At 35.6% G+C, this 15,771-nt stretch overlaps 1 protein-coding gene across 3 annotated transcripts in view; it reads left to right on the top strand.

Moving 5' to 3' along the window:
- Positions 1-15,771, top strand: part of GLRA3 (glycine receptor alpha 3) — a 235,028-nt gene that overhangs the window by 165,819 nt on the left and 53,438 nt on the right. For 2 of the 3 annotated variants that reach the window (XM_078445598.2, XM_078445597.1), the window contains exons 8-9: positions 10,613-10,756; positions 12,987-13,031. In XM_078445598.2, coding sequence (XP_078301724.2) covers positions 10,613-10,756; positions 12,987-13,031 — 189 coding nt within the window. The remainder of the gene's footprint in view (positions 1-10,612; positions 10,757-12,986; positions 13,032-15,771) is intronic. The other variant, XM_078445600.1, reaches the window with a different exon arrangement.

The following is a 15,771-nucleotide window of genomic DNA, read 5'->3' as shown; positions in this document are numbered from 1 at the left end:
GTGCTGTGTGATTCACTGCCTGGTGTTCCAAGAAGACAGTTTTTCACATAGTTTCTTTTATTTTTCCATATCCAATTTATACTACTTTAACACCTATTTCTAAAACAGTGTTTATTCTTTTCCTTTGTTCTTATTCTTGTCTCTCTCTCGTGTTAGGTCTTAAAAGAAGCTCAAAATGATTTTGAGACTAATGTTTTTCCCTATAAAAGTTACAAAATGGAAAGTTCTTATATGGGTTTTACACCAGGGAGAAATGTAGGATCAAATATACCACAATCTGGATTTTACAAAACCAAGATTGAGGAATAGTCAGTGTGATCTGAAAATTCCCAGAAAAAAGCTGTGACACAGGCAGGAAATCTTTCAGTGTATCTCAGAAGAAAAGCACTTCGTTGTATGCTTGAGTCATTTGTCCATTCCACAGCTAGAACTGTTCATCACAGTTTACTTGACAATTCTAAGGAACTGGGAGTATCTACCAAGATTGACTACCATTAAAGTGAGAAAAATCACCCTAATGAAAGGGCTATTTTAACTAACCAAAAGCAATATAATGTGATGTTTCACTCTGTCTCTTTCTCAAAAACAGCAAACTTAGATTGAGAAGAGAATTGACAAAATATTCACTCCCAAATGTTTGCTGGAAAATCTACCTTCCCTTCCCTTCCCTTCCCTTCCCTTCCCTTCCCTGGAGTGCCAACATGTAGGTTTGTATGAGATTTTGTGAGCCTCAACTCCTGGTTCTGGTCTACTCAATTTCTTGTTCTTAAATTTAAGTCGTGTTGCTTGTAAATGCATTTTAAAAGTCTATTTCTGGAAACTATTGGCTAATAATAGTCTTAGTTATAATTTGTAATTTAATAACTATAATTTACTATAAATAAGTTGTCTGGCTTAGAGTCTAATAAATATTTACTCACTAATGCACTGTCATCTGTGAGCTGTAATCTAAGGCATTATCGGTCCCAGTAGACAATCCTTTCAACCACCTCTATGCGGAGTAAAGTAAAGGCATGTATCTCGGCCGTCTTCTTGACTACACCGTTTGGTGCCATACTTGTAACACAACTCACCCAATGACCTTGTAAAGGAATGTGTTCTAAAATTTCTGCTACTTAATAATCTTACCAAAAGCTAGGGTCAAGGTAAATATATTTATGAAGGGTTGTCTGAAATGTATGCAACGCATCTACTCTGAATTCCGAGAACGCAAAATCAAATGGCTTCAGAGGGCATAGGCACAAATAAGTTAACCACAGAGTGTTCTGGTATAGTTATTAAGTGTGGAGATGAGCACCATGGTTAACTGGGAGGTGCCTTCCACACTTAGAAGCACGTTCCTTTTCTTTTTCGAGACACTGTGTAGCAGGGGCAAACTTATTCCCGTGCCTAAATTTGGCTTGCAGCCTGCCTGTCTTTACTTGCCACTAGGTAGGCCATCTACTATCTGTCCTAGATTACGTTAGCGCTTCGGAATGCTACCTGGACTCTATTTTCTATAACCCGTCACAAGTGATTTTACTGAATTCTGACCTAACACTAAGGTTTGAGGAAATTTTTGGCTGGAGATCAAGGGAGGTTTCTGCTGCACTTTAATTAATTAATAGCTTTGGTTTTTTGTTTTTTTTTTTTCTTTTTTTAAATAAAGCAGTGAGTTTTGCTCTTCAACAAAGCTGTTGTAGTTCTCTATGGAGACATCGTAAAACCGTGATTAGATCCTATCCACACTGTCCTCAGTTCTGTACCTGTAGGAATCCGGAATCCTTGTTTTTGTTTCAGAAATAAAACTAGTGGAAACCTTCCCACCCCTACTCCGTCTGCCACTTGTGCTGGCTTTCTCTTCCTTCCAGGCACATGGTAAGATTGTACCTCTTAGTTCTACTGTAGGGGCTGACCGGAAGGAGTGCTGGCTGATGAGTTTCGAACACAGTGAGCTGTGCCACTTCTAGCCTGGAGTATTTGTCAGCAAACACGAGACCTACCAGTGCCAGGTTTTCCTGTACTATCGCCGCTGCCAATGTTCCAGATAGTGACTGCCCTATCAGCTGAGGTCCCAGTAAGAATGACAGTGACAAGAGTCACCATGTAATTCAAAGTGGACATGCAGTGTCTTTTATTGTTCTTTGTTTCATGCCAGTGAGATTTGGGGATTATGAGGATTATGGAGATTTGGGGATTACTGTGTCCTATCCTAGCTTGAATCCTTATACCTACTTCCTTGCATCATTGGTAGGATAGATGTAGAGAAATTCAGGCTTAGACAAGCTCCCCAAACGTGATTGCTCCCCAAGGTCAAGGAAATTTGATTCATTTGATTCTAGTCTTTATAGCCAGGATGACTGTAACTGATAATGATAAAGTCCAATTATATATATATATATTTATATATTAATTATATATAATTATATATATAATTAATATAATATATATATTAAATACTAGTTTATATATTATATTAATATATATATTATATATATATAATATATATATAACTGATAATGATAAAGTCCAATTATATATATATTATTAATATATTAATATATATAATTGGATTTTATCATTATCAGTATATATATGTGTGTGTATGTATTTTTGTATATATATATATATATGTATTTGTGTATATGTATATAAATGTATATGTGTGTATATATATATATATATATATATATATATATATATATATTTGGGACACAAAAAGCAGACTGTCTCTATTTTCTAATGATAACATTAAAAGTAGAATGAATGCATAATCTTTCTGGGAAAAAACTGACATAAGAAGTCCATAGAACATAATAATTCTTATATTCCTTTCTCTACATTATAAAACATTTTTTAGAATGAGAAAGACAAGGCCTTGAAGTAACCTAGGTTTGCATATTCAAATGATAATTTATCAAACTGATCTCTTCTTAGATTATCACATGACAAGTAGGGAATGGTTTCCCTGCTCATAAAAACACTTCATTTTAACTAATGTAAGAATGTTGTTGAGGGGACTTTCATTGCATTTCAGAAGATAAAATGCTTTCCTGATCTGGTTTTGCTTCTTCAGAGCAACTGGTTTGTTTTATGTGGTAAATACAATGCTCATGTCTCTTTTTCTACATTGTTTGCTAGGAAGCTGTTTGTAAGATTTTAGAATCAGCATATAGAGAGGACCTTACAATATGTATTTCGCGTACTGATTTCAGTCTTAACCACCAGATAAAAGTTAAAGAGGCTGGAATACTGAAGTACAGAGAATATTCTTATTTAGTGCGTTCACAGTTGTCGATATGTAATGGTAGCCTAAAAAGAAGCAGCCTAAAAACTAGGTGATAGAAAATAGTAGTTAAGTTTGTGGGCTTTGGAACCAGAGGAGTTGTATTCAAATCTGGATTTGCAGCATGGTAGCAGTCTTAGTCAACTCAAGCTCTTATAACAGAAGACCATAGAATAGGTGACGTAAAGACCACAGACATTTATTCTCACAGCTCTGGAGCCTGAGAAGTTGAAGATCAAGACACTGGCAGAATCAGTGTCTGGTAAGAGTCTTCCTCCTGGTTCATAGATGGTGATCCTTTAGCTAGTAAAAGGCATGAAGGAGCTCTCTGGGACCCTTCCTCCAAGGGCACTAACCTCATTCATGAAGGCTCTGCCCTTACAACCTGATCATCTTCCAAAGGCCCCACTTCCTAACGCTGTCACCTTGGGAGTGAGATTTCAATGTCTAAATTTTGGAAGGACATATTCAGTCCATAACAGTAACTATGAGACAAGTTACTCTACTTAAGCAAGTTATTTTATTGTGCCTAAGTCTCATCTTTAAGATGGGAATAGTTTCCTCAATGGTGAGGATTAAAAGTGTTAATTTTAGACAACAACTAAGAAGATTCAGTAGTTCTATGGACACTACTAAGAACACCTCCTGGCATGTTAAGTGTTATAATTTTTCTCTAATAATAAATGGCTGGTGATTTGAAGTCCTTCCGTGTGACATGGAATCAATTCAACATGACCTGCAAATGCAGAGCATGATGAACACAGTCTAGGCCCTAGAAATACCAAGATGAATAAGACCTGGCTTTTGTCTTAGCCCATGGGATATATTAGCCTAAAAGGAGAAAGATACATAAAAAGATAATGTCAGTCTGGTGGAGCTAGGTCAATAATAAGATGAATAATTTGATGTTTGCTTAGACATAATTTGTTAGAATATCAGTATAGATACTTCTCATTGAAATTCTCTAGAACATACTCATTTTGGTATCCCCTTAGCCAAGGTTTTTCAAAAATAGAAAGCACTTAGAGATTGGGAAATAGAATAATTAACTAAATAAATAATGTTCAAGTGGTGCTAGCCAGCAGTCATCCTGTAGAACTTGCCTATAAATGCATAGAATTACAATTGTAAAGAGTGGACTGGGAAAGGGTTTCTATAAGGAGAGGGGAGGTAGAAGGTGAGAAAGCCTGTCCCGGTCTGGACATCTGGAGAAGGTTTCCCTAAGAATGTTTTGTCGAAGCTGAGACCTGAAGGAAACCCAAAAGAAGGAATGTTCCAGATGAAAATAAGAGGGATGAAAAGCTGCTGAGGCAGGATGAGGTTTGTCAGTTGCTTTCAGATTCCAAAATATAAAAGAAGGGAAGTATAGTTACAGCATAATAAGCAAGTAAGGAAGTGGCATAAGATGGTAAATATCAATCCTCAGAGGCCTTCACTGACCATCCCTATCTAGCATAACTCTCTTCACCCTGTCCTTCTCTTCCCATTACCCCATTGTGGTTTCTCTGTTGCACTTCTTTTAAATTATATCTGTGTTTTTATTGTATGATTTCCCCAAATGGAATGTAAGTTCCATTAAAGACAGATTTTATTTATCTTACTCATCTCTGTAACTACACACTAAGAACTGAACTTGGGTACATCAATGGTGTTCAATAAATGTTGAAGGAAAACAAAAAAGATTGAATGCATGTGGTAAGAGAAGTAAGGTGGGGGCCAATCATGAAGGGCTTGACCTAAAATAGATTTGAGACTTTAAATTAAGTGAAAGCACAGGAAGAGTTTTAAGTGGAAGGAGACATGGATTTGCATTTAAAAATAATCACTTATTGTGATTATGTCGAGGATAGAGTTGAGGGGCTGAAGAACAGATTATTGTGGTTGAGATCAATAGGATGGCTGTAGGAAGGACAGAAAATTATAAATTTGAGAAATAGAAAGAAAGTATAAATAACAGGGCTGGGTCTTTGATATGAGAGAAAAAGAGGACTTCTAGTGTGGGTATGAACAACTTCAGAGTATAGCCTTTTAATGGGGAGTAGGAGGCAGTTGTGTTTGTTTCCTATTTGTTTGGTAGAGTCTGGTAGAGCTTCATAGCTTTGTTGTTGTTGTTGTTGTTGTTCTTCTTATTTATTTTTATTTTTTTATTAGAGAGAGAGAGAGAGCAGGGGGCGGGGCAGAGGGAAAGAGAAAAGAATCTTAAGCAGGCTCATGTTCAGTGCAGAGCCCAACATGGGGTTCAGTCCCACAACCATGGGATCATGACCTGAACCCAAATCAAGAGTCGTACACTCAACTGACTGAGCCACCCAGGTGCTCCATAGTTTTTGTTTTTAGTCAGAGTAAATTTGAGGTGCATGGGACATCCAAAAGGTAAGAAAGCTGGCTAGAGAGTAGTCTAGTCAGCAAAACTAGATTTGGGGTCCATGAGCACAGAGGAGGAATTGAATCCATGATAATGGATGAGGTTGAATAGGGAGAAACTTCAGAGTTAGAATAGAAGAGTGGCTGGACTGTATCCCTGAGGAACTCAGGATAAGGAGGAAGGGCCCCCAAAGCAGAGTGTGTTAGAGCAGAGGAAGAGAAACCTGAAAAACATGGGTCATGGGAGCCCTGGGAAGAGTGGGCTCCAAGAAGGAAGCAATCTTCAGTACGGTGGCTTTAAAAGGGTCTCCAGGACAAAGGTCCTCCTGACTGGTGCATTTAATTAGTAAATGTTTAGGTTTTATTTTCTCATACTTTTCTATTCAAGGGGTAATATCGAGAAGGGATTGTTGCGTAAAATTGAGTCATGGTTCCAACAGCACATCGGACGTTGGGACTGTTGACAAGGTGGTTCAGAGGAATGAACTGCCTCTTGATTGGAGTAAGTCTTCCCCAAGAGACAGCAACAAGTAGAGGATGGAAAGACGGTATGAATCTGAATCACATGGGGTGTGTTGTATATCATGAGTATGTTGTGCATGTGTTGGAGTAAGAACTGTTGTCCATATTTTAGTTACTATCCCTAGAGTTCCAAACTTCCCACATCCTGAGTTTGCTGTACTGAGATGAGCAGTGAGGGTGGCAGAGGAGAAAAAGAGTTGAAATTGGCGAAGGGGGTCAGAGAAGAGGACAAGGAAAGTAAACCCTTCAGGCTTAACACTCGGGAGCTGTTCACAATGAGCAGAACCCTGGCAGGCATAAATGACGTATACCTATCTCTGTTGTCATTGAAAATATTCATTGGATTAATACGGAAATTAAATTTCTGATTTATCTCTGGTTCACAACATTATAGATTCAGGTTGTTAAAGAATGAGCACATACTTTGTGAGTCATATTCTTCCAGGAATGGTGTAGCTTGAGATAGCATTTTTGAAATCTGTATTATATCTTCCAGGACAGTATGTATTTGAGGGAAGCCAAAGATTTCTGGCAAATTGTAGAACTCATGAGGTTTAAATCCATATTTTATAAACAATTAGACACTTAGTACAGCACTGAAATAAAATGAGGGTGTACCTATCTTTGCCTGGAAGTCACACTTAAGATAGAGGAGGAGATGTTGAGGGCTCCCTTGTTGGCATATTTCATATGTAGGTTGACACCGTTGTAAGCGTCAAGAAATGACCTCTTTTTAAAAGATAATTAATCCATTCCAAGATATGACCAAAACATCACTTCAGAAAGCGAAGCTACACATAAATCATCATCTGTGATTCATTTTTCACCTGTATTTTAACATTTTACGCCTTCATTTATCTGTCCACTTATTCAGCAAATATGTGCACACATGCCAAACATTATTGCAGTGGTGAACAACTCAGAGATGACATCTGCCCGCAAAGAATCTAAACAGAAAAAGAATAAGAATAGGCAATTACAGTGTAGTGTGTTCAGTTAAGCACAAGTGCCATGGGATTCTGAACCAGACTTGGGCAAAGTCTAGCCTGAGACCTAAAAGGCCAACTGAGAAGGGTGGGAGAGGGGTTTTTCTTCACTTTATTATTTACTGTTCTCCCCATCATAGACTTCCCTCCTTTGAACCACAACCTAAATTTGATCAAGGTTTCCAAATGTTGACATTTGACAAAAATAACATCATTAAATATGAAGAATGAAGAGAGAAAAAAATACAGAATATACAGACAGCACAGAAATAGTCAAATTTCTAAAGCATAAGATTTTGATCTCTAAGGTACATGGAGTTCCAAGAAGTAATTAGTACATCTTTGCTTACATCTCGTCTATATTTCTGCTGTCCTAGATCCACATCTTCTTAGGGAAGGGACATTTGTTTCTATCAGTGGGGAAGCAAAGTTCTAGGTAATTATCCATTTCCCAGGAAGAATGTAAAAAAAAAAAAAAAAAAAAGCTTCACATAAATCTCTTTCATTCTTAATCTCATTCCTGGCAAATGAGAGAATATTTTTTCCCACATCTAATTGGCATGACTAAGTTATCTAACAAAATGAATTATCTCATGCTCATGGCACAAAAGGTGATGATTTTATTGATATTGCTTTCATGATACAACACTATGTGTAATACAGGCACATACATATTCAATAAGAAAAGATACTAAAACTTACAGAAAATTTTCATCCTTAAACAACTGACATACAGCAACATTTGTTCAATTGCATCATCAAATCACCACACCATTAAGCTGAGAGCAAAATTAAAGCAGTTTCTTAAAGGTTACTGACTTGTTCCCTCCAAAGGTCTTTGGTCTGTATGAATCTGTTTCTAGGAAATAGGGACTACTTCCTCCTTTTTACGTTCCTTTGTTTCGCTTCGCTTCTTTTTGTGTTTTTTTTCCTATCAAAAATAGTAATACTTTTTTTTTTTTATAATTTTAAATGTTTGTTTATTTTTGAGAGACAGAAAGTGTGAGTGGGGGAGGGACGGAGAGAGAGGGAGACATAGAATCTGAAGCAGGCTTCAGGCTCTGAGCTGTGGGCACAGAGCCCAACACGAGGCTCAAACCCACAGACACGGAGATCATGACCTGAGCTGAAGTTTGATGCTTAACGGACTGAGCCACCCAGGCACCCCAAAAATAGTAATAATTTTTAAATTTCTCTGTTCTGTTGTTTTCTTTTTCCTTTCTTTATATTCTCTTTCTTACCTTTGAGGTGGCAGAAGACAGGAAGACCCTGTGGAGCTAAGGGGGCAGTCAGGGTCAACGATGCTGGCTGGGGTGGGCAGGACCAGAGTCCAGGGGTCAAGGACATGGTCAGGACCAAGGCAGCCAGTGGGGACTTTGGGTGTGAGGCCCGAGTCAGTAAGGCATCTGGGATTAATGGGGCTGAGGCTGGAGGGGGCCAGCGGAATTAAGATATTAGTTACATACAGGGAGACTCTTCAAATATATGTTAAAGATAATCAGACAAGTTTGTCACTGTCCAAGAAAGTGTTACATCAGTGAAAAGAATGAAAGCTAGAGTGCACCCTGTCATATTGAGTTGGAATTAGAGATGCCAGTGTGAATTCATGTTTTCAATATAGATAGATAAATGATAGATACAGAGATAGATGATAGGTAAGTTATATATATGTTGTATATATAATAATAATTATATAATACATTATATTTCTCAATATAATATATATTATATTATTATACATAATTTATATATATATTATACATAATTATATATAGTATACATATCATATATATGTGTATATATCATATATCATATATATTAGTTATATATGTATGTATATCATTCCTAACTCTGCCTACTAAGAGGGCCTATAAGTAGTTATACCCAGGAAACAATGAGCACACCCAGTGCCCAGATCCTTGGTTTCTAAAAGTCATTCTTCAGTTAAAAAAAAAAAAGGATTCTTAGAGAAAGCCCTCAGTCAAATACTGGAACAAGAAATTACAGATAAGTCTGGAATGCCTTATGCCAGAAAGTGAGAAAGTACCCAAATCATGATGGAGACTTGCCAAAAGGATGCATGGCCTAACTTCTAGGGGCTCCTACTGACCCAATCTGTGTAATGTGAGCATCAAAATAGTGATGTTAATGCATGGTAACCCATTGAACAAAATCATTACTTGTCTATAGTGATATAAGTAATGTGGAAGACAAACTTCTCTTACTGTAGAGTGCTAACTAATGAATGTAGATGGAATGATGGAATTCGGAAATCCACATGTGGGAATCATCATTGTGATAATTGATTGAGACAAAAATCACCAAGGTCTAATGGACTTAATGAGTAAGAAGATATTTATTTACTCAAGAGAAATTGGTAACTTTATAATAGAGAGACCTAGTAGATAGCACCTTAACCAACTGGTCAACATTGAGTGCTTTCTGATATGATACACTTGAAGAACAGGGCATCACTGTTCCTATTAAAATCCCATAACCTGAGTATAAAGTGAAGAAACATCAAATAAGCCAAAAGTGGGAAACACAAAAAAAAAAAAATCTGGTCTGCACTTATCCAAAATATCAAGGTCACAGAAGACAAGGAAAGGCTGACCATAATGTTTCACATTGAAGCCCAAAGAGATCTGATGCCAAGGGACAGCATATAATTCTAGATTAAATCCTGGACTGGAAGGACAAATGTTTTTCTGCTAAAAAGGGCATTATTGGGACGATTGCTGAAATGAGAATGGGTTTTTGGGTTGGATGGTTGTATTTTACTAACATCAATCTGATTTTGGGGGGTGTACTAGAGTTATATAGGAGGAGATTGTCTTTTTCTTTTAGAAAATACACACAAGTATTTTAGGGTAATGAGGCATCGTGTTTGCAAATTACTCTCAAGCAGTTCAAGGAAAGGCCATAAATGATAAAGATAGAGAGAGAGAAATATATTTGACATTTGGTCAAATATTAACAACTGGAGAACTTGGGAGGTTTTTTGTTTGTTTTTTATTTTTATGTTTTTTACTGTTCCTGCAACATGTTTGCTAATGTTAAAATTATTTCAAAGTAAAAAAAAAAATAATGAAGAAAACATGGAACTAACAGGTAAATGGCATTGTCTATATTTCGATGTTACTTTATGCTTTCTTCAAGCATTGTTCCAGATTACACTGAAGGTAAAATTACATTTTCAACTTATTTTGTCTTAATCATACATTTGGCCTTGTGCCTCAGTTGACAACAAACTTTATTTAGTAAAACATACATAAGTTTTGATGTATGATTAATATATAAACTTGCAAAATTAATTTCTAAAAAGTGTTTATTAAGCTCAAGAAGTATTGATCTTATTCCTTTCTTCTTCAAGATGATATAAAGGGTACAATGTAGAATCGGATGTTCAGTTTTGTACTCAGTGGAAACAACGGTACAAGTCAATTTGCTCACTCTCTCTTTCTCTCTTGGCCAGGTTTCATATGTCAAAGCTATTGACATTTGGATGGCAGTATGCCTCCTTTTTGTGTTTTCAGCACTTCTGGAATATGCGGCTGTAAATTTTGTATCTAGACAACACAAAGAACTTCTGAGATTTCGACGAAAGAGAAAGAATAAGGTAGGTGATTAAATGCGTTGGGTTCACTGGGATACCAATTTTCACTGGAAAGTAAATTTGTTACATTTAATACAGTGGCACAGAGAGGAAATGGAATCTGAGGACCCAATCATATGAATATTCCTTTGGTTTTGTCAAAAACAGCTTCAGGGAGAAAATGGTGACACCTAGGTCTACTTTACACAACATATCTGGTGCCATGAGAATTTATCAACTTCTTTCTAATGTACTTCCTGGAACAACACCATTTTTTGCTTCAATTAACAAAATATATCATTTCTTACTTGCAGTGTGAGGGTCTTACTGATGGTCTGACTTAACATGTCATCAAATATAACTATTAAAGTTGTTCCTTTTCATCAAACTAATTCCTTTAATTGTTTCCATAAACCAATATCTATTTATTAATGCTATGATACTCATGTAAAAGTATGTGGAAAAGTTTATGCATACTTTCATGTTGTTAAGTTGTTTATTCTGAAGCTCTATGGGAAACACAAGAAGGTGCTATTTTTGCCTGGCTACACCTGTTAAATGAAACCCAGAAGAAATTGTATTTAGAACATCATTAGAAGACCACAAGAAGTTGTAGAAATAATCTCATAATTGAATGTAGATGTGCAGAATGGGGTCGTTCCCCTCTATTAAGACTTGTAATGTCATCTCTGTTTATATGTGCACATACGTCCAATCAACCCCCTTTGCTTTTCTGTAAGGGAAAATTTCTATTGACTGGCATATCTATGAGTTTACTTCTTTTAATATGAAAGTGCCAACTGACATTTAAAAGCAAATGGACTCACATGCAATAGAGAAATGTCAAAGTTGTATGCACAGGAGAAACTGTGTCTAGAATCCCATATATTGGAATATTTAAGTCAAAACATGTTCAAATCTTCAACAGAGTAGTTTGGTTCATATAGTATGCACTTTTAAGGATGTTGAAAGGATTTAATTTTTTTAAGGATTCCTTATAGTTTCTGAATTATTTGCTGCAATTTATATATTCCTTAAATTTTGTAAACCCCAAGCGCATGATCTCTCAGTACTGAGCAGTAAACATATTCTAACATGATAGTGTATTCAGTCCTATCTATTTGACTCCTCCAAATCATAAAAAATACCCAATTCACAATAGCATGGAAGGAACATCAGGATTGTGATTCTCTGAGCAACACATTGGACTAAAACAGTGCTTGAGCTTATATTTATTTGATCAAGTTGTTATGAAAATAAAAGCACATTATTTATATATTGAAACACATTTTGATGGAGAGATTAACTTTTCTTTATCCTCTTCTCCCCATCACACCCCCATCTACTGGTTTCCTTGTACCTTTCTCATTCTTTTACTGTCTCTTTCCTCTCCTTCTTTCTCCCTTCCTACTGCCTACTTGCTCTCCTTTCTCTCATGACACTTGGCACTGGCTGAAACACTATCACAGGACAAAAAAAATTCTCTATCATAAGGGTTAAGCTTCTGTTTCTTCTTTCCTTTTAAATGACTGATAAAGACCATTTTTTCCTTCTAATATTAATACAAAGTAAAGTAATGCTTATTTCCTCTTCTCATTTTGGTTTGCTTTTTTGCTTTTATTGTCCATTTCTCTACCTCCCTCCTCATTTCTATACAATTTTAAATGTATCAGCCAGGTGCTGAGAAGTATTAGGTACATGGTGTCCAAATGAGGGCTAAGAGCTCGGGCATTTTCCACACCTACCACACATCCAACAGCCATAGTGTCCAATGGGTAACATGATAGACTGTATTGTAAGTCTAGATGCTCAACTCTGGTCCCTCCTCAAAAAGGATTATCCTACCAAAGCAGCTCTTTAATTTTACTACCTATGAGAATATCAGGATACATACTGAAGCCCACTATTCTTTAGTTCACAGAAAGACGACAAGATTAAATTTTCTAGTGAGAGGCTCTCTAGGAAAATATGGAAATGCACAAATAGTAATACCTTATTATTTTCTAACGACCAGTTGAAATATACAGGGAGCAAATAATGTAACTGAGATTTAGTGCAGGAAAAAAAAATAGCTTTTTTTTTTTAAGTTCATTTCATACTTTGGGGGTTGCATACCTTGCATATGTGAAAATAGATTAATGTGTATGTGAAAATGATATATGCAATTAAAACCAATTGTGCAATTATATTTACTCATATATGACTTGATTCTCTGGTTTCTCAATCCCTCTTGGTCCACTTTACCTTCCCACAGACAGAAGCTTTTGCATTGGAGAAGTTTTACCGTTTCTCAGACACGGTAAATTCGCTTTCTTAACTCTAAGTAGAGGAATGTGGTTATCAGTAAAAAAGCAGACAGCATATTCTGCACCCAGGCAGTGTTTGGTGGGGAAACATAGCCCCTTGCATATTTAAATCCAAACAACCACCATCCCCCTTCAGCTAAGGATATTCTCGTCAAATTCCATTTGTCTTCCCTCACTCAGTGAAAAGATATTTAAACATCCTTCATCTTATCAACTGAGATAGTTGATGGATCAAAATGATTTTTAAGTATATGTTAAACAGAAATAACACATACAATCTTCTAATAGTCTCCATGAAGGAAATAATCATTTGCTTTAGCAAAATTAGTTCAAAAATTAAGGGAAAATTTATTTGCACAAAGAAGTTCTAACTGTAGCCTTTCTTGTCAGAAAATAGAGACCTAAAAATAAGGCAAAAGTAAAATGCTTTCTCCAACCCGTGTATCTTTAGAATCCATTCTTAATGTTGAGATTCTTTATAATAAATGAAAGAGTTTGGTTTTGATAGCAGCATCCTTTGAACTATTTGGTGAAAAAGAGATCACAAGGTCACATGTCCAAGTATAATAGCTAAACAGTTAGAAAGTTAATCTATACGAGAGCATATTATTTGCTTGACTTGGCCACCTATGATATAGCATTCAGTGGTTGAATTGAAACATGTCCAAGCCAAGAATTTGGGCTGGGGAATCACAAACAGTCCAGTCTACTAAACTAAAATTTCTGGAATAAAGTGCATTTAAAAATACCTCCCCAGATGATTCTGGCTCACATTTTGGTTAAGAATACATACATACAGTGTTAGATGAACAGATAGGAAACATGTTACATTCATCTAATTGAAGGATTCTCAATTTCATAGCAGGTATCTAGGGCTAGTATTATTTTAAAGCACTTACTAAATTTTCTTATAATATATAATTGTTCAACTAATTTTTCTACTAAAATTGCAGATTTGTTCCCAGCATAGCTAGCCACATCTCCTTTATTTTTTCATCCCTGAAAAAAAAAAATTCACTTGATTCAATTACTTTTACTTAATTATCTTAAATATAAATTTTAAGAAAAAATGTAATTGCATTGTATTTGCATAACACAAATAGTAGCCTCTTTGGGAGACAATATACTTAAACCCCTAGTAATTAAGCAGTTAATGCCTATAGGAACTTTAGTTCCTATATATTTAACTAAATATTTAATTTAATTCCTATATATTTAATTAAATATTGCTTTACAAAACAATGCAAAAAGAACTCTGATAAAAAATTAGGTTTACCTCAGCAACCATTATAAATAGTTATTTTTTAAAAAGAAACAAAATGGTAATGCAAATACATTCATGGGAAATTATATGAATTCCACTTGTTTTATAATATTCCAATCCTTGTGCAAATTTGGGGATGATTATTTTGACTTTCTGAAAACTATTTTTCTCAAACTAACAAGTCTTTGAATTCATCATTTTTAAAACCTGTAACTTGCTTAGAAACAGTCTGAGCAATCCAAATCTTTAAATCAAAGTAATCTAAATGAGTCTAAATGTTGATCCAATACCCTATATTTTCACGAGTACTGGTTTACATAGCTTTTTTCAAGCGCTCTGAATTGGCAGAATAGGCAAAGTAAATAAAATAGCCTCAGTATAAAAAGTTTGTCACAACAGGGGGCCTTATACTAATGTAAATATTATTCCTAGAAAACTTTTAACTTGGTTCAGAATTGGCTTAGCATTGTGTGGAATCTCTTATATTTTACTTTTTCTCCATTAAGGTATGAGCGAGTGAATCTTTGGTCTATTGTGAAAGAATACAAGTTTGCTCTTGTATCCAAATTTCCCCACCCCACACTGTCATAGCCTGCTGTGTGCCGAGTACCCACTGCACCATGTCGTAGACGCTTACCCCCAGTGCTGTATATGTGTGGGTGTATGCATGATATGAAAGTGTTTTGGTTAGAAGTTGCTCTTCCCACATGTGATATCATTACTTTAGTCCTGCAGGGTTATAAAGGTGTGCCCAAAATGTTTCCAAATACATGTTATTTGTGGAGAGAAATGGATGATGTGGGGTTGCTTTAATGCATTTGACAAAGCTTCTTCTGCATCACAATGTAATGATGCAATGGTTTACTGAAAGAAAACATATTCACACAGTATTCCAGTACCTCTGTCTTCCTGCTTGTTATTGTGTGTCCATTGCTATTTATATACTCAAATGAAAGAAAAATGAGCCATTAGTTCTGGAATTGAGAAATAACGGCCAAGTTTATATTTTGCTAAGCACAATGGTTATCTTGGGGGATGGGCTAAATGGGTGATGGGTATCTAGAAGGATACTTCTTATGATGACCACTGGGTGTTATATGCATGTGACAAATCACTAAATTCTGTTCCTGCAAGCAGTATTACACTATATTAACTAAGTAGAATTTAAACAAAAATTTGAAAAAAAAAAGATATCATTGACTGCATTTTGACTATCTGTACAAAAGCTTGTCATTATTTTATTGACTTATGTATTTATATGCTGTCTTACCTCAAAAATAACTCAAGGTAACTTCTAAGAATAACAAATAGTTGTTTTTTCTGCCCTGTACAGTTTTTCGGCTCTATAGTTTTAGGACACACACACACGCACACACACACATATACATATCCATAAATATATATATATATATATATGTGTGTGTGTACATATAAATCCATAAATATATTTATATATGTATATATATATA

This window comes from Panthera onca, chromosome B1 (genome assembly GCF_046562875.1).
Source record: "Panthera onca isolate mPanOnc1 chromosome B1, mPanOnc1 haplotype 2, whole genome shotgun sequence".
Classification (NCBI taxonomy): Eukaryota; Metazoa; Chordata; class Mammalia; order Carnivora; family Felidae; genus Panthera; species Panthera onca.
Note: the sequence above shows the minus strand (reverse complement) of the source record. Positions and strands in the feature narration are given on the sequence as shown.